The 26086-nt window shown below is 35.6% G+C and overlaps 1 protein-coding gene across 1 annotated transcript in view; it reads right to left on the bottom strand.

Annotated features, from left to right (window-relative positions):
- Positions 1-25096, bottom strand: part of LOC129216831 (uncharacterized) — a 41748-nt gene extending 16652 nt beyond the window's left edge. The window contains exons 1-4 of the mRNA XM_054851048.1: positions 24278-25096; positions 12334-12663; positions 4548-4811; positions 2069-2339 (exon numbers count right to left, since the gene is read on the bottom strand). Coding sequence (XP_054707023.1) covers positions 2069-2339; positions 4548-4811; positions 12334-12663; positions 24278-24904 — 1492 coding nt within the window. The 5' untranslated portion in view covers positions 24905-25096. The remainder of the gene's footprint in view (positions 1-2068; positions 2340-4547; positions 4812-12333; positions 12664-24277) is intronic.
- Between the last annotated feature and the right edge of the window lie 990 nt (positions 25097-26086).

The raw sequence follows: 26086 nt of genomic DNA, 5'->3' as shown, positions 1-26086 counted from the left end.
TAAATTTTTAATAAAGGCCATTTGATATCTATTAACAAATTATGGCAAATTATTCAGAAGTATTTCAAATCGGAATTCCTTGGTAAAAAAAAGAACCTTGAAAAACTGTGACCTGTGAACTGTTCAACTAGAAACCCAGGAAAAGGTCTAACTGGGAAACCATATGATAGAGCAATTATGAAAATGTTTCAAACTAGTACTAATTAAAAGAGCATACTAAAATATGCTTCTGTATCTATAAATTATTTTCTTTCATGTCTCCATTATTAGAGTATGAGATCTTAAAGTTTGCAATTTTTTTTCTTCAGAAAAGTTGCCAAATGTAGCTTTGAGTTTCAATGAACAAAGGAAGGCATCTTTCACACTGAGGTCCCGTTTGATGCAGAAGGTGAAATCCAGTGGCACCTTCAATTTCAATTTGGGGCTTTTCTTTAAATTTTGGCAGATGGGTAACAGCAGCATGAGGGCAAATACTTTTGTGCCAAAAGAAAGTCTCAATAATGCTCTTTCGATTGCTACTTAATTTATTATTTTTTTCATTGTTGCATTAGTTGTGAGCAGGGTTCGTTGATTTAAATCAGCTTGATTTAACTCAAGTGATTTTGTTAAAAAAAAACCATTAATCAAAATCAGTTTGTTTTATTTTTATAATTTAATTTCGCATTTTTAGAATATGTTGCTCTAAATTTATACAATCTTAACTTGAACAGGCAAAACTACATAGATCCCTCGTTCTGCGTGTGAAACAGATTTTCACTCTTGCAATATTGCTTTTACTCCAAAATTACAGTTCAATTCAGTACAGAACAAATAAAAATTTGCAGTTTTTCTTAAACACCACCACTAATATAGTTAAGAAAAGTAATTGCTCAACATATTCTTTTGTGCTACAACATACATGATGATGGAAACCTTATTTTTAAGCAAAGCATAAAACAAAATCACTTATCTAAGTATTATAATATACAGTAAAACCCCTCCTAACGGACACCCCTCTTATGCGGACAATTTTTAATTCCCCGATTCAAAGGCAAATAACATTATTAAACCCCTGTCCTGCGGACACCCCTCTATTAAGGACAAAAAAATTTGTCCCGTTGGTGTCCGCATTAGAGGAGTTTTACTGTATTTATAAATCTTTAAAAATGTATTGAATAGTTAGAGAACTTATCTTAGTTTAAAAAGTAAGCTGAATGGATTCATCTATTGTATGAAATATATTATACAAATACAAATACAAAAGTGACGACCAGCAACAGGCTCTGGGCCCAGCTAGACTGGTCCTAGTCAATTTACAATCCCCAGTGAAGATCAATGGCCCTCTTAAAACTATCTACTCCCTTGCTCATTACCACCTCTTCCGGTAAACTGTTCCAAGGTTCCACTATCCTGCTAAAATAATAATTTTTCCTAACATCCATGTTAGTCTGAGATTTAAATAGCTTAAAACAATGACCCCTTGTCCTGTTTTCAGTGCTAAACTTCAGCCCCGTAACATCTTTCATTTTAATAAATTTAAACAACTGAATCATGTCCCCTCGGTCTCTTCTTTGCTCAAGACTGTACATTTTTAGCCTTCTAAGCCTGGAATCATAGTCTAAGTGAGAAAGTCCATTTATTAGCCTTGTAGCTCGCCTTTGAACCCTTTCCAATACATTAATATCTTTCTTAAGATAAGGAGACCAAAACTGAACAGCATACTCCAAATGAGGTCTTACCAAACTTCTATATAAGGGCAGAAGAACTTCTTTAGATTTGTTTGAAATAGATCTATTGATAAACCCAAGCATCTTATTGGCCTTGTTACTAGCAATGCTGCACTGTTGGCGAAACTTTAAATACTGACTTATTAAGACTCCTAGATCAGTAACTTTTTATAATGTAAAGTAACTAAAAACTACAAATTTTTAAAGTAAAAAAAATATAAAAAAATCTGATTTTAATAAAAAAATACAATTTAAATTTTAAAAGTCCAACTTTTTTGGTTTAAAAAAAAAATCACGAATTTGGTAGTGAGGTTCCTTGGTAAATAAAGAAACCGAAATAAACAAAACATTTGGCGACTCACGTGTCAAATCTTTGCATATGGATGGGAACGGAATTAGAAGGTTGGCCGAAGAGCAGAGGGTGAGCAGCTTCTGGATCTTGGGGTTGGAGGGAGAGTCGGGAGTCGTTCCGTCTACGGGGCCGTTCTCCGATTGCTTGTGCTCGGAAGCCAGCCACTTGCCCAGGCACTCTGTGGAACAGTACTCCTTTCCCGCCTCGCTTGACTTGAGCACCATGCTCCCAGTGCTCAGCTCCTTTTTGCACCAGTCGCACTGCCTGGATTGAGATTCCTGCTGCACAGAAGAAATCGAGAAATTTGGGAATTTGATTAAATGCAAATAATCTACTCAAAATGATCAATGAAATGGAAACAATTGAAAAAGTCTCTGGTTTTCTTTGGTTTTAACAGCGTCACATTACATCATATGGTTCACAAAAAAATATAAAAATGAATAAAAAAGAACATTAACTTTTGCACATAACCAGATCCAGACATGAGCGCTCATATACAACATTTTAAAGGGGGGCTCAGATATTTTCCATATGGTTTAGAAGGATATTTTCCCCGTGGAAACCAATTTCAGTATATATTAGAGTTATTAAAATTTGAAAATTTTAATAGCTTATTGATTAATGGCTGGAGAAGAAATGTTTTTACATTATTGCAAAGAAAAAACTACTTAGAGCAAGGAAGTTCTAATTTCTAAGGGGGGCTTGATCTTCCACTCGCCCTCCTACATGGGTGCACATGGACCTAGAAGACTTTTTTAAAGTTTTGTATTTGCTCTAGATATCTTTGTGTTGCATTTCTTGACTTAGCGACTGTGTGAAAATAGATTGTTACATTTAAAACTGGCATATTTATATTAATCTTGATGTTTTAGCTACCGCATGCTAGTCTCATAGTGGCATTTCACTTACATAGAACTCAATATTTTTGAATAATTTAAAAATTAAAAGAACTTTTCATCAACATTCATTACTATGACAAGGTAAAGAACGCAACAGTTAAACAAAACAAAAAATACTGATGTCATAATCCCATGCTCTCTCAATTAGATTTACATAAAATTAAAAATGCATGTTGAATAAAACAGCAAGTAATTTTTGCGAATGTGATAGACATAATGATCATAATTACTTCAACAAAATTAAAAAAAAAAAATCTACCTTCTGCTGACTTTTCAGGCAAGAGTCGAATTTTTTCTTTTGCGTTAAGTTTTTTTCCATGTTGCTCTGCATTTGTGTTCGAATCCTTATTTCCCCTGCATTATAATGTTTCTCTACAGCTCTGTGCTATCTCATACAAGCTAATTTAGACTATTGAAATAAAATATAAATCTTGAGAAATTGAAGCATTTAAGATATCATAAAAAGTGTACAGCGTCGCATTTTGTTCTCAGGCTAATCAAAGAATTAGAAATACATTCTTAATAATATTAAATATATTTTCCACAGCTGTATAGCTATGCGATATAACATACTAAAGATCTGGTCCTTCTTCGAACTTCAAAACATTCATTATAATAAATGTCATCTTAAAACAATTGCAAAAGGGGGGGGGGGGTTCAGAGCATTAGAATGCAGCAGCTTATACTGTCTGGCTTTAATGAGAAAAGCTCCCACCATCAAGTCTGAGCCCGTCTACTGCCAAACAGATGGACTTCGTTCATTTTTTGCAAGGGTTAGCAGGAAAACTTTTTGGCGCCATTTCACCATTTCTGCTCGCCTTTGTGCAGTCGAACGGGTTTTTCCAACATTAAGCTTCCCTTGGAAAAATGAGATGCGCCTCGTTGCTATAGCAGTAGACAGGCGCAGACATTTCGGCGGTGGCTTTTCTCAACGATGGTCAGACAGTACAAGTGATAATTAGAAAAGAACGTGTAGCTGCATTGTAGTTCCACTTGCAGGAATGTGTATAAAATATGGGAAGGGTAGAACAAATTTCACTCCTTGAAGAGCAGAAGAAAAGGATAAAAAGCATTTCTCCCAAAATTCACAGGATTAGCAACTCAGCAGTAAACTAATAAAGGACAAAAAGAAAACCAGAAAGTATAAAATTTCACCCTCAAAATGTGTCCGGAATTCAAGCTGTATTGGAAATTTTTGCTTTGGAGCACAAGTGATTTTGGGTGGTTTTTGCATTCAGTTTTGGAAGAAAATTTTCAGACCAGACTTGAGTAAAAGCGAGATAAGCTTTTGCAATTTAAGTTGCAAATGGAGGGGTTTTTTTCTTTTTTGGTTTTACAATAATCTTTCATCTTTGAAATTATTAGTGATTGGCAAGTTTTGGGTGAAAAAAAAAATAAATAAAATTTTCCCAATACTTGCCAAGCCTTAAGGAAAATTTTTAAATTCACTGAATTTCCCCTGTGACATGCCAATTCTGATTCATTGTTCTTCCACATTTACTGAAAGCCCAATAACTTACTCCACTGACAGGTTTGATCTCTAAAAAGCACACTTTGCAAGGCAACAATGAGGTTGGAGAGATAACAAACCTTTTCTTGGGGCTTTATGGTGAGCGTCTGTCCGTTGAGCAACTCTGTCTTCTGCATGCCCGAGAGCGAGACCGGAAAGACCCTGCCGATGACCGAGTTGGAGGGGTTTGTCGAGTTGGGCACTGCGACCGAGAGGCAGGCCTGCACGATGGGTGCATTCAGCTGCTTGATGATGTGGGAGTTTTGGGGAGGAGCCGGTTTCTCGGGCTTCTTCTCAGACTGGTTCTGCACGGGTTCCCTGGGTTTCGATTCCGTGGTCTCCATCTGCAAGAGATGAAAAACCATCAAAAAAAGTCAGTCTCTGTAGAGATTGCACAGACAAGTGTACAATGGAACCCAGATTTTACTTTTTGTATCGGACCAATGATAACAACCATAATGAGATACGATAAGAATGTATAAAATAGGGGTTCTACTGTATTAATTATAAAATGCTGAGTTGATTACTATAACTTTGTAAAAAATATGTGTTTTTCAACCATGATTTAACAAAATACAGTGGAACCTCAATTTCACATCGTCCATTTCATACATTATCCTGCTTCTCAAGTTTTTTTCTGCTGGTCTGCATAAATTGCGATACCGGTAATGTAAAAAATATTCCAGATTTTCTGTTGCCATTTTTCAGAGAATTCGCGTAATAGATTTTTTCACAACAGATCTGAATCATGTTTACATGATTCACATACATTTTTTTTCTGGTCTTGTTTCAAAGATTCATTTATTTTTTAGCTGTTTGAAGAGGTCTTGGCATTCTTTCTGTTCCACCTTATTGTATTTATTGTCAAAGCATAAGAACTATAAAACAATTTTTATTAGACAATGCAAACGAACATATGCAAAGATTTAAAAAATGCTAGCACACAACGAGCAATAAATGAAATTGTGCAAAAGAACAAAATCAAATAACCTTGCAGATTTATTCCACTAGTTCATTAAATTAGGGTCAATTTTTAAACAATATGCATAGATTTATCATACCCTACCCATGATTTTACATTTTCCTGTTTGAGGCATCTTTTATCACTAGTCAAATGGAATATGCAGATCGGAGTTCCACTGTATTACATTTTGAAGACCAGATTTCTAAACCCACAAGCAAAGTTTTAGTTTGTGATCAAATTGTTTTTGTCAAAAGACTTTTCGCTGCCTAATGGTACAGAAATTATGTTGCATTCTGCTATCCTGCATGTGTTTTGTTTTTGTTTGATGAAAATTTTAATATCATAATTGGTTTTCTTGAAGGGTATCTATATTTTTCCTTTTGACCCTTGGAAATGTATCCCAGTCATTAATGTAGTGCCTAAGAGATGTAAAATTTTCAGACATTTTGAGGCAGTGGTGGAAAATATATATTTAAAAAAAAAAGAATCTTTCAAGGAAAAAGGAAGTTAATGGTTATATATCTTTTACAAAAATTGTTAACCATAGGAATCATTATAATTCATTGTTTTATAACTGCCTGTAGTTTACTTTGCTTACAGAAAAAAAAAAAAAAAACCCTAGCCTAACAAAAAAAAAAATCATAGTTCATCCAATAGTTGCTTGAACAAAAAGGTTTACATAAGTCTCACCTTCTTTTTTTCAGAATCATCCAGCATGATTGAATGATTCAATGAATTTTGATTCTACTTTGGAATAAATTTAATCACAGTTAAAAAAAATTAATCTCAACTTAATTTAACTTGTTTGATTCAATTATTATTTTGAATGCAAAACTATTAAAAGATCGAGGAAGTTTTTGTATAAACGCGTCTAAGGAGCTAAGCTGAAGAAGCTTTATATTAAATGAGGGGGGGGGGACTCTCTGTAATACTTATAAATTTTTAGAGAACTATTGGAGTATATACTTCAAATTTTATTTTTAAAATATGGACACATATTAAAATTTCACTTTAAACATTTTTACTAATTATATTATTGATGAAATTCCACATATTTTCAGTTTTAGAGTGAAAAATTGCAAGTAACACATAAAAAACTAAATTATGATGTAGCTTACATTTCCAAAATAAATGTTTTCATTTGGGATACTGAACAATGAACATACAAAAAATAATTAAAGAAATTTGCATCAGAATGTAAATATTTAAAAAATTTTATTAGAATATTTCATTTTTAAAGTTTTTAATTTTTGCAAAGTTAAAATAAAACCCATCAGGAAAAAAAAAAAAACCTAGTCTCCCCCCCCCCCCCTATTTCCTAAATCTTTTTTTTTTGCCTCACAGTTTCCCCTCTCTACTTAGAATAATAATAATCTAACACTGATCACAAACATTTTAAAATATAGAATGGGGATTTTTTTTTTTTTTTTGAGTTTTTTAAGTTTTAAAGTTATACTCTACTCTTTAAAACAATAGTGATAAATAAATAAATAAATATTTAAATTTTAAATCAGTCACATTGATAAGAAAAATAAAACAATAAGGCTCTCCCCCTCCTCTCTTGCATTTTTCAATTCAGGAAAAGTTACAAGCTAAAACAGTAGTTAACAACACATGTTCATGCAACTGAAGCACATGTTGCACAATAATTTTGCAAATTTTATGCTTTAATGTGACTTTTTTTTTTTACTGCTTATTACTCAACAGAAATGTAATCATTTTTCTTCCATTGTAATAAACATATATTATTATGCAGCATAACTTGCATTTACAATCATGTATGTTGAAACCATTCTGATGCACACATAATATATTTTAATTAACATTTTATGGGTGAAATAATCTATATTACACCATGTTTTATAAAATGCACATCAGATGGCCAGGTGTGCATAATCTTTCTTCTATTGCATAATTGGTTGTACACATTGAGATAATTTGAAATTCTAATGAATTGCAGTAATTTGTCAAATAAATTTTGTAAGCAGGGCCATTTTTGCTTGAATGTACAAAAAAGAGTGGGAGAAAAAGCTAATCAATATAACAGTATACAGAAGAAGCACTATAATCCTAGCTGGAAAGGTGGTCAATATTGATTAAATGGAAAAATAAAATTTACCCTTGAAATGATAAATCACAGTGAGTTTATGTAAAACAACTTATATTATTGCAAAAAACAAACTTTCAATATTTTTTAATAAGCTATTACATATCAAATAGAAATTAAAGAAAGTCTTAAGGTGATCTGTTAAATTTGACCACTAGAGCATGAAAATGTACAAAATACAGAACAAATAATTACATATTTTTTGCGATTGCTAGAACAAATTTCTAACATCCCATAAAATGCTCTGTTATAATTTATAGGTGCAACTAATGATGTGATTGGAGGTTAGGAAGGAACATTAAAGCCGTCTAGAAAGTATCAAGAAAGTCTCTTTCAATGCCAGGGTTGGGATGTCGGAGGGAGGATGGACGACTCAGACTCTTACAATTACATAGCCTTCAACTATGACTCTTTTACTAAATAAGTTTGACTTCGACTCCATGACTCTGCAGCCATGGCAGAAACGCACATAAAGGGGAAAAATTACAGACTCAGACTCCTTAACCCCAAAAATAGTCTGACTCAAATTTTTGCAGCCCTATACAATACTAGAATGATAGAGGTGTCTTGAGGTGGAATAATTAATCATATACACAGTAAACCCTGCCTACAACAATACTGTTGGGATCTGAAAAAAATTGCTATTGGCAGGTTATTGTTATAGACAGCTTGATTTTTTTATGCTGAATTTTACTGGGACCAAAGAAAATATCGTTATAGGCAGGTTTTTCATTATACACAGTATTGTCGTAGGCAGGTTTCACAGTAGCTTGAATTTAATTCTACAGGTTTATTTATTCAGGGAAAAAAAAATTCCCAGTGCTTTTTCTGGATGAACATCAGGGATTCTGCTATGGTCGCATTTTTTGCAAAATGAGAAAATATTATTTCAATAATGAAAATAAATCAAGGCATTTTTGCATTTTTGCCGAAATAAAAAATTAAAAAAAAAAAAAAAAAACTGCATGATCCAAGAGGGGAAGCAATCACATCAATAGTCAATGTAATCTTTTTAAAATCTAAGTTGTTTAAATTAGCATTAAGGTCTATCAATACCTATAATCTTAATGGACATTATGTCCCTCCAATAAGTACATTATTGGGAGGATGGGACTTGCAACGTCTTAAAAACCAAACATGTGTTTCCTTAGTGGCATGCATAATCCAAGATTTTTATTTTACACATAATAAAAAAAAGTTGCTGTATTTATTTATTTAAAAATGTACCATTCAGTTGAATTTTGTTTTCAACTGGAGATGAAGCACACTAAGGCCCTTTGGAGAGATATAACAACATGTAACCTCAATTTTAGAATTTACACTAAAGTAATTTTTAGTTTAGCTTAAACCCTGATGAATATGCAGCAGTATGAATCAGCAAACACTGATATTTGAATCGATTATTTCAGAAAGGGCGTAACTCATGGGTGCAAGTTTGGTGATGTGTTCAAGACGGAAAATATTTTCAGCCCCCCCCCCCCCACCCACATGCGGGCTTAAGGAAAAATTTGTATGTATAAATGTTGTAGATTTTAACAATACCAGTTTTGGAATCTGTTTGATTTAAATTTTAAGCCTTAAAATTGTAATATTTAAGTGATTTGACATCACAATTCCAAAAAGTCTAAAATCCGGCAATAAAAGGGGGGAGGGGGGTCTGGGGGTCTCCCCCATAAATTTTTTCAAATTGAAGTCCAAAAAAAGCTATGGTAGGCCATTTTGGTAAAGTTCAGGGAAAGGAGGGGTTCAGGGACTCTTACATCAATTATTTCAAACTGATAGTCCCAAAATCACAATATTGGGCAACCTTCAAAAAATATTAGAGAAAAGGGGGGGGGACGCTATGGACTTTTCCTGAAATTGAAGATTTAAAAACAAATTGTAATTTAAATTTCATAACGTTTGTACGCTTTTTGAATGCACTATTGAAGGGATGAAGTTCAGGAACCCACCTTCGGTAACATTTCGAAATTGAAGTTTCAAAAACGCAATTTTAGACGATGTTGGATAATGTAAGGGGTAAAAGCGTTTGCAGCACCCCACCATTAGTTTTTTGCCGATCGTAAGCATTTTTATTGTAGCAATAAAATCGCTTAGGACATAAGATTTACACCTTTGCAACATAAATCAGTTCTGATCGGAAAGTCTACTCAAGGTAGCGCTAACAAACTAGAAAAGAAGGAATTTGGGGGAAGGGTAAAGCCGACTAATGATAATGAACTGTCACCATTCCCCCACACAGTCTTCATTTGAAAAAGAATTCTTTTATAAAATAGAATTAGCAATAAAAAATCGCTTCAGTGAAGTAGATATATTTTTTAAACAAGGTACCCTTTCCAACATTCATTAATTAAAAAAAGAAATAGGGGAACCGAATCCTAACCCCAGGCAGGGTTCCCGAATCACATCCCTCTTAAGGCACTCAAATATAGTCTAAAAGTGGAGCTTTAAATATTTCAGCATCAAAGAATTTTCGGAAGAGAACTCCCGAACCCCTTCCTCTGAGTTCACCACAAATGTCCTAAATTTCAATTTTTAAGGCTTCAGTTTCTAAATTGTTTTGTAGGAATAGTACCCCTCTTACCTATAAACATGACTTATGACCGCCTAAAAATTTTAATACTTTAATTTTGGAAACTTTTTTAAAGAATCTTCCTACATCCTTCCCCCTTAAGTCAGTCAAAGATAACCCAAAACAAAGCTCTAAAAATTTCAGAAACGAAAATATTTCGGGCTGAGGGTGCGGAATACCCCCCTCCTCTCATTGTGTTTACTAAATGCAGTGTAAGTTTTTGTTTAAGGTTAATTTTTCTATTGAGAGAGCAACTCCCTTTCACACATCGCCAATGACAACCCAAAGTTTTAAGACTTCAATTTCGAAAACGTTTCGAGAAAGACCCCCGAATTCCCTAACTCTTAACTCACTCAAAAATAGCTAAAATAGCATTTCAATACTTCCGGGGAGAGAGACCCCCCCCCCCCCCCGAACTCTTTCCTCTAAGTTCACTAAATTTTACTTAAATTTACGGTTTCCCCCTTTTCATCACCGAAGATTTAAGAATTTAAATTCTAAAACATATTGAGAGAAAGCCTTCGAATTCCCTCTTCTTAAGTCTTCCAAAGATTACCTAAAGCTGAGTACTTCAGCTTTGAATATTTTTTGGGAAAGGAGAACCCCGAACCCCAAGATGGTCTTAAGTTGCGCTTTTAAGACTCCAATTTCGGAATTTCGCCTAAAGAGAGCACCCTCCCTCCCTCTTAACATTGCCAAAGACAGCATGAAAGTTTTAAGACTTCAATTACAAACACTTTTCGGAAGAGGGTCTCAAATGCCCTTTAACTTAAGTCATTTACGTATAGCCTCGAATAGTTTTTAATACATCAGCTACAAAACATTTTCATGTTAAAACACCAAAACCATCTCTCATAAATTCACCAAAGATTGCCTAAATTAGTGTTTTTAAGTCTCCAGTCTTCGATTTTTTTTCAAAACCTCCCCTTCCCCGCTTTTACATCATTAAAGACAGCCTAAAACTTTTTGACTTAAATTTTTAAGGGTTTGCAGAGGAGAAATATCGAACCACTCCTAGCTTCAAAAATATTTTCAATTCAGTTTTTCGATATTTTATACTGTAACCCGTGAGTAACCCCCCACCCCGCCTTAGATTGTCCAAGATATCAACGTTTTAAAACCAACGTTTTAATTTGGGAACAGATTACCCTCTTTGCAAGAGCAGCGTTTTTTCGCAAACTCGTGCTCCGTTATTTTTCTTCTTTCCTTTCTGTATTAGATTCAATGACAGAATTTAGTGTTTCCTCAAGTCTTTGTCAAAAATGCAGGAACGGTTGCCCATCGGTGTTTCCAACCAGCAACTCCTTGGTCAATGCAGTGAGTTGGAAATAACAGAGCTACACCTAAAAAAAAGTGAAACGGCGCGAGTCGAAAAGCCACTCCTCCAAAAGCACGTTGCAAACAAAACGAGCCCATGGCAGAAAACCGAGAGAATGTCGATGTAAATTCGTGGTTATGGAACGGTCCAGTAATATTAAAGCATATTTTTCAAACACTCAATTTTTCATTAAAAACTAAAAGAAAGTCATCGAATTTCTTTTCGTCATTGAATTTTTCCGTCTCGACCTCCGTCTCGGAAATTTTGTCAAGACGGAAATCCGTCTTGAGACGGAAGGTCTTGCACCCATGGCGTAACTCCTACAGGAATCCATTGGACTTATGCCCTTTCTGAAATAATTGATTCATTAGTATAACGACATTGATATCCTGATAGTTTCATCACAGGATAAAATGAAAATTATTTGAACTTTAACCTCTTGAATTTAAATTATGTTTTTCGCAATCACGAGTGTGTGTATGTAGGCATGTGTGTTTGTGTCTGTGTGCTGGCATAAGTGTGTGGGTAGTTATGTATATGAATGTGTGCATGAGGGAGGGGGGTACGTGTATGTGTGTGTAGGCATATGTGCTTGTGTCTTTGTGCAGGCATGAATATGTGAGTAGTTGTGTGTATGTGTGTAGGTATATGTGTGTATGTGTTTGTGTGTGTGTGCATGTAGTTGTGTATGTATGCGCATGTGTGTAGGACATGGATGCAACCTGGAGACGGCTTCGCTACAGGAGCAGCATCGTGAGAACCCGGTCGACGGTGATGCTGCAGAGGGTGGCGGTGGGAAAATAAAATGATAGGACATCAAAACAGTCAAGTGAGAACAATAAGCAATCGTGATTGCTCAAAAAATGTCGGCAATCGTGTTGGTACATAGGAACGAGAAGGGGTACCTGCTCCGCCGGGGGTACGGTGTCCGTGCAGGGGATGCACCCTTTCCCGTCTGCCGGCGAGTAGGTGGTGGCCCTGATGCGCACATTGGTGTAGATGCGGGACAGGCGAGCGCACTTGGAGATGGTGGACATCATGGTGGCCAGCATGTTCTTGCCCACTGGGGAGTTGACGTACCAGCATGTGTCCTGCTCGTACACGTGCTCCTTGGGCCGCTGGAAGAGGGCACGGCAGGCAGGGTTCAGGCGCCCCAGGTACATCTTCAGGGTCTTGACCGGGCACAGGGGATCGCCGGGAATCTCCACGATGATGCCGGCCTCTTCGTCGTCCACCTGGTGCGAGAAAGACGAGATTCATGAAGTACGATGGGATCGCTTCCAAAATTTTAAAAGCATTTTTTTCTGAAAAAGCATACTTAAAAACATAGGATCTAACTATTTTTTAAATAATTTGTTTAAGCTTAATACTTTTTAAAAATTACTGAAATCGGTGCCCTTTTATTGTTTACATTTCTTGCCGATGACATCGCAAATGATGAAATGACACTCACAGAGCAAAATATTTAATTGGCATCTTTACTCACATGTATTGGCAACGAAATGGTTGATAGCAAGCATAGAGCACAATTATAATTCAGATTATCATAACGTGGAAACGCGGTACAAAGAAGCGTCAAAGAGCATCATTTGCGACGTCATCAAGACCAAGCATTGTTTGAAAATCGAACAGTTTAAAAAATGAATTAAAACATAACCGTTGGGAAAATGAAAGAATTTTCTGGGTCCATATTATTATTATTATTTTGCTAATTCTATCAATTTAACTTAATTACAATCTAAAAGTACTACTTTTGACTGACGGAAACAACGCCATTGTGGTAGTGAGAAGCAAAGGGATGTAAGTGGCAAAATTAAAAATCTGGAGACAGCCAGTACACATGGTAGGCGAACCTCTCTTCTGTCTGGGGCAAGAGATGGTACTAGTAGCCTTGGTAGGTGCTGCTGTAAAGCATGATATAAGAAAAAAATTCAATAAAAGCCTACCTAGTTATCTTTATACGCGTTTTACTCAAAACTTGAAATGTCCACTTACATCCCTTTGCTTCTCAATGCCTCAATTGTGAAAAATATTTGCAAAGAAAAAAAGAAAAAAAAAAGGGGAGGGGAGAGAAAAAATCAAAACTGCTTACTGGAAAACAATTAACTCTATTTTAAGTGCCACATCATTACATATCAAAAAAGTAAATTGAACTTTATCTTAACATTTTTGCATATTCAGAGTACCTCCCTCCCCCCTTCCTTCTTTTTTTTTTGTATCAGTGTCACCGGGCCTGCCAAGGCATGGCTCCTAGTTTCTGACAAACTTACAAGGCCTCTCATCGGGTATGAAAATATTGACAGGATGATTCAAAATGAATCAGGGCCTGCACTCCACAGCGCCAAAAGCAATAACTGCATAAAAAAAACTAGGGTCACCCGGGCTAAAATGGGTATAAAAAACAGCATTTTTGATTTCAGTGACCCATAGCAGAAATATCATGAAATATAATTGTGTTTTTGTTCAATATTCTATACATTGTGTATCTTAGGTCTAATTTGGACATTGTTTGTGTTAACTTTTTACTTTAAATTTAGTGTAAAGGGGTATACCTATTTTACCCCTGTGTATACTCATTTTACCCCGTGCTTTGGGGTAAAATGGGTATATGCTGTTTAAAGTTGAACTACACTAACTAATGGAGAAATTGTTTTTTAATTGAGTATAATTGCATTGGAGGATAAAAACTTTAATCCAAAACAATCACAAAAAATGTTTACAGAACCAAATTTATGAACAAAAGACGCATTGGCAAAGATTCGCGTTTTGGCTGAGGCAGTATTTTTACAACTTTGTGATACCTGCACAACATCAATGTTGTCTCTCGTGGGGAACACATAGGATAATTTGGCAGATGATTTTGTAGCAAACTTCTCAGTATATTCACCTTCAGCTGAGATTTCAGTGATTGAACCTTTGAATTCAACAAGTTTAACAACGACCCTGTCGCCAATTGCTGGGATGAACAACTAGGAGAACCACTAATTTTCACTCCTACTTCATTAGTTATTTTATCAATTATTGTTAATGCCTTTTTAATTTATTTAATTTACGTGTATTTATTTATTTTTTCTGCTTTTGTTTGTCTCTTGCCTGTTTGTGTACAATCTTGCTGCCACCTGCTCTGTAATTAAAACTTCTCCCACCTTTGTTTGGACTCTTACTTTTTTTTTTTTTGTAAATTTTTCATTTCCTTACCAGTGCTAAAAAATGACTTTGAATCAAAAGGTATAGCAGGAGGATTTAGTTATTCAGTACAACTTTGCTATGAGACATAAGGATTCTGTTGTGATTGTGTGTGAGGATGTACTTAGACTATGTTCTGAGCATGGGAGGTTGGTAGTTTTAAAAGGAAATTAAAAAGACAGCGTATTAGCTATCAATACTTACTATGTTTTCTAATATGTAGCAATGAACCATATACATAATAAACTTACAGTAAATTACTAACGTACAGTAATCATGAACTATATCGATAAAAATCGAAAAATGTAATACCTTTAAGTACTAATTGGCGTAAGTCAAAGTAATTAAAATAAAACAAATAAATATAGAGTAATTATTTGTAAAACTTTTTAAAAACATACTTTTAGTTTAAAAGATGAATAATATCTAACATTTGTCTTGCAAAGATAATTTAAGTTTTTTAATCTTCATGCATTCAACGTCTTTAACTCGAAAATGTTGGCTATACCCATTTTACCCCGTACAACTAAAAGTGCTATAAAATTTTTGTAAATATTAAAATTTACTTATTTTTTGAGTTTTCTGTAAGAAAAATTCTTTTTCTATCAAATCCAAATAAAAAACTTCCGAAAATCTTCCAGTAATTTTTTTTAGAAAGAAGTTTATCACTCACTATAAATGCATTGTTTTGTGTTCTGAAAATTAAAACTGTTGCTAAGCCTGGTAAATGAGTTCCTCAACCTCTAGACCGTTCGGCCAATTTTCATGAAATTTGGCACAGGGTTAGTTTGTAGCATGGGGGTGTGCACCTCGAAGCGATTTTTCGAAAATTCGATGTGGTTCTTTTTCTATTTCAATTTTAAGAACAAAAATATCATAAGATGGAAGAGTAAATTACGAAATTATCATAACGTGGAACCGTAACATGGGCACAAGCCAATTGGCGAGAAAATTCACCATACATTATTTGTAAATACAGGCGAACCAAGACCTTTTAATTTTTCTATTACGGGCAAAGCCGTGCGGGTACCACTAGTAACTAATATTCTTTTTATTGAATGTTTTGCTGTGAGAAATGGTACTGTATGAGATGCAGTTTAGGAAATTGGAGCAGAAAATGTCACAAATTCAATGTTTTAAAGAAATGCACAAGACAAAAGATTAGTATTAAATTAAAAAATAGATATATATTGTATTGTTCAAAGTACAAATGGCATCAAGAGTTCAAAGTAAAAATGGCAATCGCCTACACCAGAGTTTTTTTAATTGTTTTCGAGGAACCCGAGTGTTCCATGAAGCAGACTTAGATAAAATGAAAAGCTTTCTGCGAACACAAATCCTAGCTGGAAATTTTTCTGAAAATAATTATTTTGCCTAACTCACCCTTGAATAAAAAATTAAATTTATATTCAAATATAAAAGAGACAAAAAAAAATGCTTTAAATCATTTAATTTTTTTTTACAATAACATATATTTTGCTAATTTTTCACCAACTGAGGAAAACTGCCAAAACTATTGTTTCTTTTACACATGTGCTTCAAAAGGCTTTTGGAGAAAGGCTTTAACAGAAATAAACTATGGGATTTTCTTAAAAATTCCCTCAAATTTTTTTTTTTTTTTAAATCAACGTTAGCAGTTTGAAAAAAAATTTCTGCAGAGCCAAAAATTTTCTGTGAACGCCGTTCGCCTATATTATGCAAGACTGCCATGAAGATTCCTCAAGGAATTCTGCAAAATTTGTTGATTTTCAATTCAAATTAGTCACTTAAAAATCGATAAAAATAAGGTTTGCATGAAGCTTTAAAAAGTATTTTTCAAATGAACAGTAGAGAAAGCATCCAAGATAACTGTGGCTTAAGAACCCATTTATCGTCAATGTACGACCTGTGACTATGTCAATACAGGAATCGAATACGAATTTTTTAGTGAAGGGCTATTCCATGTGACGGAACGGGAAATTTTGAGTAGTTTTTGACAGTATATTTTGTTTTATAAATACGAATAATGCAAGCTAGAAATTTTATTTTTGATAGCAACAATAACGATTTGCTGTAAGAACTGTGTAGAACATCAAAAGTTAGTCAGTTTGAAGAAAATAATTAACCACATGCAATAAAATGCCCGTTACGGAACAGGACACATACGAGTCTTCTTCCGCCACAGGCATTTTATTGCTTCAATCATTCTATTTAAAAAACGATAACTGTTAATGTTCTACGTAATCCTTATGACAAACCCTTACTCTCTGTTGCTACCAAAAAAAAAAAAAATCCAACTAGTTTTATTTGTTAAAATGTCAGTAATCCAACGTTATTAAGCACAAAACTTGCAAATGATTGCAGACACGTGTTTCGGTGTTACAAGGAACACCTTTTTCAATGCAAAAAAGTGTGAGCTTTTGGATGAAAAGTCATCCGAGGCTTTTCTCGGATGACTTTTCATCCAAAAGCTCACACTTTTTTGCATTGAAAAAGGTGTTCCTTGTAACACCGAAACACGTGTCTGCAATCATTTGCAAGTTTTGTGCTTAATAACGTTGGATTACTGACATTTTAATTTTTCAGCACAAAGGTATTTATTCTTTATTTAGTTTTATTTGTATTTATAAAACAAAATATACTGTCAAAACTACTCCAAATGTCCCATTTCGTCACATAGAATGGCCCAGAAACGATATTCGAGTATTTTTAAAAACTTTGTGTTGATTTTTGATTATAATTTTCATTGCAAGTAAGCTATTTTTGAATGTTGCATTCAAAATATGAACACATAACCTTTCCATTTTATCAGTGAGTGCTAAATGAAATATTGAACAAATTTACACACAGTTAAGAGTAACTAGAAAAGTACTAGACATATGATTACAGAAAATAAGTGAAATTACAATAACTTGAAGTACAAAGGGCAATATTGTAGATTTAAAAAAATACTTTTTTATGTTCAATAGATAAATATATTAGGTGTAAAAAGTTACAAATATAGAATACGCGTGGGTCACCTAAAATGATATGCTGAGTATGGCTATCGAAAACATGTGAAAGTTTAACAGTGAGTGGGATAGTAATAGAAAACAAAACTAATTTTCTGGCTTAATTTAACATAATTGTATTTGACGGCTGCTTTCAACAAATTCTTGAATTCCACGTTCTTTTACTTCGATCAAAACACCTTTCGTACAATTTAACGATTGTCAAGGAACTGGAAAAGTTTATTGATAAATCAAGGATATAGTGGAATCAAGGAACATATACATTCAATGTAGTCAAATGTAACATTAAATTGAGGAAATTGTTAAATCGGGTATTATTAAATCGAAGTTATACTGTATATAATTTATCGCAAATCAAGCACAAGTCAGTCATGTTTTTTTCAAATACAATAAACTCCCGATTATCCGCGGAATAGGGTGGCATGGTAACCGTGGATGAGCGAAAACCACGGTTAATCCAAATAATGGTTAAAAAATTATACTTACTGTACACAATAGCTAAAAAATATCAATAATATTCTCGCATACATTTACAACTAAAAACATTGTCACATTGCATCAACTAACATTGAATTTTAAAAATATGTGTAAAACCTAAAAGCAAACAACAGCACAATCATAAGTTAAAAAATTGTGAAAAGACCCGAAGATAATCCGAACTGCAGCCATAATTCGATCGCCGATAATCGGGAGTTTACTTTAGTTCACTCATGTAATCACTAATTGAGCCCTATAGTACAGGGTTGGCCGGATTGGACCCAATGAGTTTGTTTGAAAAAACCCATTTACAAAAACCCATTCTTTTACCCAGTTTTTGGATTTTTAAAATTTTTTGAGAATTGTTTTAAAAAAATTAATTTAAATACTTTTACAATTTAAAACCCTTTTTTATTTGTTCTTCACCACAGACAATGGACATAAAAATGAATTTTGAACTTTAATAGCATTTCTTATATAACTCTTAATGGAATTTTAAAAAAAAATTCAAAGATTTTAAATAAACATATTCAACTTTTTTCTTTAACTGGTCAAAAAATAACTCAAATTATCTTGACTAAGTCCTGTCACGTCTGATTTTCTCAATATTTGTAGATTGTACCTACTCCAGCTAAGGCTTAAATTATTTTCTGCAAACCAACACGTCACAAATTTCGAATAAACAAGGTATATTTTTTAGAAATTAACAGGTTTTACAAACAGTCGGACAGAAAACAGAATAGAATATACAGTATTTTCATTATCTTATGAAAAAGTTTAATATTTCTTATTCTGTACACAGGAATCGAAAAACGGGCAACATAAAATTCAAAGAAAAGTCTTGATTAAGCTGGAATTCAGTAAAAAGGGGATTTAAACTACTTGAGGTTCTACAGTAGTTTTGCATAATAAAATAAAATACAACAAAGCAAAATGCAAAAAAAAAAAAAAAAAATTAGTAATTAAAAGCGAACAAACGAACAATAGATTTTATCACTCGAGAAATAACTTTGCCTTAACTGTTGGTAATCATGGAAGTTAAAAAATTTGAAACTTCCCCATTCTTGGATTTTGTCGTCTTTTATACTTTTCTTCAGAAAACTTTGAATTTTAACTAGTTTTTCAGCTTTTTTTACCCCAAGACAATATTTGCACTTGGTCCATCTACTTACGCTACAATATGCTACAAGTACCCCACATTTTCCCTTAAAAAAAGACAAAAACCCACATTTCTTTTAAAAAACCCAGCTTTAGTTGGGTTTTTTTTTTTGGTTTTATTTAAAAAAACATAAAAAACCTTGGTTCCATGGGCTTTTTTTGAAAAAAAACCTGGTTTTTGCCAACCCTCATATAGTACCATGTCCCCCAGCGAAAGCCCTGGCTTAGGGCGGTAACTTACTACAAAATTTAATATAATAGTTTTCAGTCATTTTCCCTGGATAATTCTGCAACTTATAAGTATTTTTGCACTTCCTTTTAAGAAATAAAATGAGTTCTATACAAAGATTGCATCCTTTTTCATTTCCTTGTTACATTGTACTGAAATAAATTGTTTTCAGCAACATCTAGTATGTCAACATGATGATTATGTAGCTGCATCTGTAGGTAGGAAACCGCCATGTGTTTTTTAGTGTTTCGGTTTCTTAAAACGGGGTGTTGGGGAGAGCCAGTGGGCATAAGAAAAGTGCGTTCTGGTTTGATGCGCTTAATTAGTGATTTGAGCCAAACTTTGAAATTATGTTGTGCGCTTAGTATTTAACAAAGATATACATTGTAGGTACTCATTTTGTTCTGAATTTTAGCCTCTACCAGTAATCTGCTTGTATATATGGCAACTGTAAGTGGTGTTTTAGAGATATTGTTATACTTATGAAAAAAGAGGTGTTTTTTTGTCATTAATTTGGGCGTAATGGCTAAAGCTCACTTAGTAGAAGAGGGAAAACTTAGTATGATCATATCAGACCCATACGGCATAGATTAAAATAATTTCTCCAGCTTTCCGCCAATTACTTCCGTATTCAACTCCCCCAACCACTGAGCAGATACCGTAGTTTTGCTTTTGTCTGGAATAGTTAAAAACCGAGCTGGAGATACATGTCATTTTATTGAAGCTGAGCATGCCTACAAACTGGTAGATTTATCTGACCAGCAAGTGTGTGCAGCATGGTGCTTTTCGACTTGTGAATTTAAGGTAAAGCTTGGATATTTAGCAGTAAGTTACCGCCCCTTAGCCAGAACTACATGCAATTTACCAGACAACCTAGTTATCACATCCAGAGACTACAGTTTCATTCTTATTAGAATTCAGCAGTCCAGATTAGTGAATAACTGAGCTTTAGTCAAGTGTCATCTCATTGAAGACTGATACGTTGTAATAAGAATGAAACTGCAGTCTCCAGATAACCTGGCTGTCTGGCATACAGTCAAACCTGTGTATAACGATACTGTCTAGGTATAACGATAACCTGTCTATAACAATATATATTTTTTTGGCTCCAGCAAAATGTCAGCATCAATAATCAAACTGTCTATAACGATAACCTGTCTATTACGAAAACTTTTTTAGGTTCGAACAGTATCGTTGTAGACAGGTTTTACTGTATTGCATGTAGTTCTGCCTTAGCCCTGGCTTAGGAGCGGTAACTTACTGCTAAATACCGATGCTTTGCCTTCAATTTACGAGTTGAACCGCACCATGCCATGGACACTCGCTCTGTTTTTGCAAAAAAAAAAAATTAATTTGAATTTTGACATCTTGAATTCAAATTATGTTTTTCGCAATCACGAGTGTATGTATGTAGGCGTGTGTGTTTGTGTGTGAGGTGTTTGTGTGTAGGGGGTATGTGTGTGTGTAGGCATGTGTGTTTGTGTCTGTGTGCTGGCATAAGTGTGTGGGTAGTTGTGTATATGAATGTGTGTGTTGGGGGGGGGGGGGGGGTTATGTGCATGTGTGTGTAGGCATATGTGTTTGTGTCTGTGTGCAGGTATGAATGTGTGGGTAGTTATGTGTATGCGTGTGTGTGTGTGTGTATGTGTGCGTGTGTATGAGTAGTTGTGTATGTATGCGCGTGTGTGTAGGACATGGATGCAACCTGGAGACGGCTTTCGCTATAGGAGCAGCATCATGAGGAGCCCGTCGACGGTGATGGTGCGGAGGGTGGCGGTGGGAAAATAAAATCATAGGAACATCAAAACAGTCAAGTGAGAACAATAAGCAATCCTGATTGCTCAAAAAATCTATCAGTTTGTTGGCACTCTCAGCTTCAATGAGATGACATCTGCCTCCAGCTCGGTTATTCACTAATCCACACTGAGGAGTTCTAACAAGAACGAAACTGCAGCCTCTGGATGTGATAACCTTGCTCTATGGTATATTGTATGTAGTTCTCAGTCAGCCCTTGCTTAGGAGCGGTAACTTACTGCAAAATACTGTAGCAATTGCTTCTGTAACTGCGAACATGCTACAATGTGTATCAGTGAAGTTATTGAGAACAGTTGTGATCTCATGCAGGCATCAGGAGGAGGCCACATAAAACATTTTGAGTATGATTAAAGAACATAAAAATTGTTTGTCAATCAAATTAGGAAAATTTTGAATCTCTCCCATTAAAAGAAAAACAAGAATTTTACTTGTTTACATGTAAGGAAAAAATGGCAATAAATTGTTTTTAAAGCTATTTCTTCTCAATTTCAATACCCTAATTAGCATAGCTAGTGCAAACGATAAATGTTTTAATTTTTCAAAAATTTCATTCACTTAAAAAAGCTTATCACTCCTTTCTAAATTCTCCTTTCTATTTCGAGAGGTTTTCCACCTCCAGCTCAGTCACTCCTATGCCGGGCTGATGAGTGCGAATAAGCACGAAAAAGCAGTCCTAGGCTGGAATTGACTGAGCTGGCGGTGTATTTCATGCATTAAGGTATATCGAGAAAGTATGAGTACATTTGGGGAAGATATATAAACCTTGGGCGGTGTATTTCATGCATTAAGGTATATCGAGAAAGTATGAGTACATTTGGGGAAGATATATAAACCTTGAAAGCTTTTGAGTCACAAAACAAAAATCTTGTAAATGGGAAATTTTTTTCAGGGCTCTTAAACGAAACTAAAATTGAGGAATAATCCTATCATCTCGGATCATGATCCTTTAAGGTCCATCGTTGGATTTTAAAATTTAAATTCAAGCAGTTCAGTACATTTTTAGCGTTAGAAATTTTTTAGCCCCCCTATGACCCATCCTGACACATCCCTGCTGAGACACATTATGCTGTTCTGTTTACATTACAAATCTAGCCGATTGTTGACCAAACCACCAGAACGCACCTTGTTGTTACCAGAAATGCAGTAAGTGCAGGGTACTATCCAGGGCTGATGAGTGCTAATAAGCACGAAACTGCAGTCCTCGGCTGGAACTGACTGAGCTGGCGGTGTATTTCATGTATTTCTGCCTTAGCCCTGGCTACAGGGTAATAACTTACTGAATATACTTGCCTTCAGTATTCGAGTTGAATCGAACCATTGTTTCGGTCACTCGTCTGGTCAGTGCTAATTCTGTATTAGCTACCAGTTTGTTTGGCACTCTCGGCTTCTTTAAGAGGTTTTCCACCTCCAGCTCAGTCACTCCTATGCCGGGCTGATGAGTGCGAATAAGCACGAAAAAGCAGTCCTAGGCTGGAATTGACTGAGCTGGCGGTGTATTTCATGCATTAAGGTATATCGAGAAAGTATGAGTACATTTGGGGAAGATATACCAGTACTGTTTATCTGATACCAGATTTGGAAACACTAATCACTATCTGGGTGATTAGTGTTTCCTACCAACCAGACATCTAATTTTGGGATGATAAAGGTATTAAAAAAAATCCCCAGTTAGATGTTAATGTTTACCAACACACAGAGTGAGATTGGGGAGAGACTTGGAGACTGGCGATTGGCTACATGTAAAAACATTATTCATCTCCTTTATAGTTTGTTTTGCTTGCTCCAATTATTGTTTCATATCAAATCAATATCTGCCAGACATTATTTGGTGGACCCGGGGGGAGGTAAAAATGTGAATTCAGAATTTCTGTGGAATGAAATTTGTCCACATACGTTAGTTGAGGAAATAACATGGTTGACGCATTTGGGTCAGGTTGCCAATTAGGGCTCCACAACTATTACAAGGCTGAGCTGAGTAAAAGTTTTTTTTTTATATGTGAACCTGGTTTATTATAGAGCAAAACAGACGTGGTCTTGTGATGTGGTGGATGATAAAATATCCTGACACACATTTTATTTTTCAAGTACTGTTCGAGATGATTCATGGAAGTAAACAAAGAAGCATTAAGGCATACTGAGAAAATTTCAGAGAACATTTGGGGACGACAAGCTAGCATCAAAAATTATGCACAAGAACTACTCGATTGCTTATTCAATACCAGATTCGGGTGCTAATGTCCCCAATCCATAATTTGGAGCTGATAAAGAAAAAAAATTCTTGGTTAGACATGATGTCCATCATGCTGCATTGCTTTTGCGTGACAAACCTTGTTTGATAACAATTCATGTAGGTAAACAAAGCAGCCTTTAGGGCACATTGAGAAAATATGGAAATATTTGGAGACGGCATGCAAGTACCTATCAAAAATTACGTACATGAAGAGATGGACTAAATTTCGACACCAAAAAAGCTAACACTGCCCCAACAGCTTGGTAGTCCCCAACTCACAACTTTGGGGCTAATCAAGAACAAAAATCCCTAGCCAGAGGTTATGTTTACAAACAGAGGCAGGGGGGGGGGGGGGAGGACATGCATACAAAGAATGAGGGTGCTGTTGAATATTTGCCAGCGAAATCGACCTGGACTCATGATAAAGTGGATGGAAAAGAATTATCTCCATTCAATGGCATAATACTGCCATTGTTTACATTAGAAACCTTGTTTGAAAGTGATTAAGAAGAAGCATCAGGGGATACTAAGAGAATAGTGAGCGTTTGGGGATGATACTCCGGCATCATAAAACATGTCAAAAGAATTACCAGATTGTTTATTTGATTTCGAATTCGAAAAAATTGGGCACCATCTGGGTGTAAGTGACTTCCACCTGTAATTTGGGGGCTGGTGAAATTTTTTTTTCTCAGGCAGAGGTTTTGTTTACAAACACATGGAGGGGGGTGGGGTATGTTTGCAGATCATGGGAGGAATGTACTGACCTGGTATATGTACTGCCTGCCGTCGGGGGTCTTGGCGATGCGGAAGGAGTTTCTGTTGAGCAGTCTCTGGCTCTCTCGGCCTCGCCTGCCGACCCTGAGCATGAGGTCGTACCAGACCTTCTGGAGCAGACCTCGGGGGGTCCCGATCGCGTGCTCGAAGTAGTGCCTCAGCTTCCTCCTGTCATCCATGTCGACCATCTGTAGTTCTCTGTGACATGCGGGGCTGCCCCTCGCCTCTCTTTCCAAGTCCTTGAGGACAGCCCTAAAGGTCTCGTTGGCATCGTTGAAGGCCACGTCCTTAACGATATCCACCTTCCTGTGCACCATGGGGGAGCGATAATATCGACTGATGGCGTACCGGATCGCGATGAGGGAATTGACGCTAAACCGCTGGCCATCTTTGGTGCGTGCCTGCCCATAGAATCCCTTGAGCATCTTCGCGATGTCGCGGGGCCCGAGCGCGTTGATGGCTTCCACGCCGTGTTGCTCGCAGTACTCGCGGAATAGCCTCACCCCGTACCGCGTCGCCTGGCGCGTCTTCGCATTGTCCGGCTGGGCCCCTTCAGCCCCCGAATTCGGGGGCACCCACCATCCATGTGAACTAGACCCGATATCCCGGGCGTCCATCTTGAGAAACTACTAAAAAATTATAGAATAGCGTACGCATGCGCAATATAATTTTATTTTTAATCCCATTAATCTCATTCGCATAATGAGGTTGCCTTTATTTTAACAACGTTGGGCTCGGAAACCTACTTTTATCGATTTTTTTCCTGCTAGTGCGAGCGCGAAGTGGGGCGACTCCGGATTCGTGTCACTGCGTTTCCTTTTTCCATCGGCATCCACATCCAGCTCGATCGAGGGCCTCTAATTAATGATTCATTTGTCAATACGGCGCAGGGGAGACTCAACACGTTAACAAACAACCCGGAGTCAAACGCAACTAGCTTCTACAGAGATCCTCTTACTCATACACCACCGAAGAAAGGAGGAAAGCGACCTAATTCTTGCGAGAGGGCGCTTCGTACTCATTTCGGATTCTTTTTTTTTCCCTCCAAGGAGCATTTCCTTTTAATGAATGAACGTTTTTCATTCTTTTTATTGTTTTTTTACTACCTAAAAATGAGTAAAATTTTCAAAATCCAATTTTTTTTCAGATTTAATAATTTTTAAAGCCTCTTTCAATATATACTTAAATAACTATTAGTGTTAATTTAAACGCCTTTGAACGAGAACAGGAGCTATTTTGTTATTTTAAAAGAACAACGATTCACATGGAAAAACTGGTACACAGAGGGACCCTAGATGAAAGTACTGCTGATTAGGTTTTGGTGCCATGATAGCTGCCCAATAATTTTTTTCATGTACATTTTTATTTAGGAACACCTAACTACGTTTTCATAGAGGGGACTCTAGGAACGCCAACACTTCAGGATATGTCAACATGAAACGTCCAACTGTATTGGATTTGCTCTTTTCATGATTGGATAAAACATTACGTTCAGAAAAATGTCTCTTCTGTGTGACTGCTTGAAGGATTAAAAACAGCATAAAATGGGCAATACTTTAACAGCACAACATTTAAATTTAGGGACTTTTCTTGTCTAAGCCTCCATTGTTTATGGGAGAAAAAGAAGTAGATAAAGAATAATGTCCTGGATTTATTGATCATCCCTGAAATTCGAGAGCACATGAAAGTTGCTCAACGTTCTGCTGGTGCAAGAACACATTGAAAGAAGCTTAAAAAAAAAAAAAATCTTAAAAGAAATGCGTATCATGGTCTCCCTCAATCTGCAGGCTTTTGCGCGG

The sequence above is a fragment of the Uloborus diversus genome, chromosome 2 (assembly GCF_026930045.1).
Source record: "Uloborus diversus isolate 005 chromosome 2, Udiv.v.3.1, whole genome shotgun sequence".
Classification (NCBI taxonomy): Eukaryota; Metazoa; Arthropoda; class Arachnida; order Araneae; family Uloboridae; genus Uloborus; species Uloborus diversus.
This window is presented reverse-complemented; position numbering and strand designations above follow the sequence as displayed.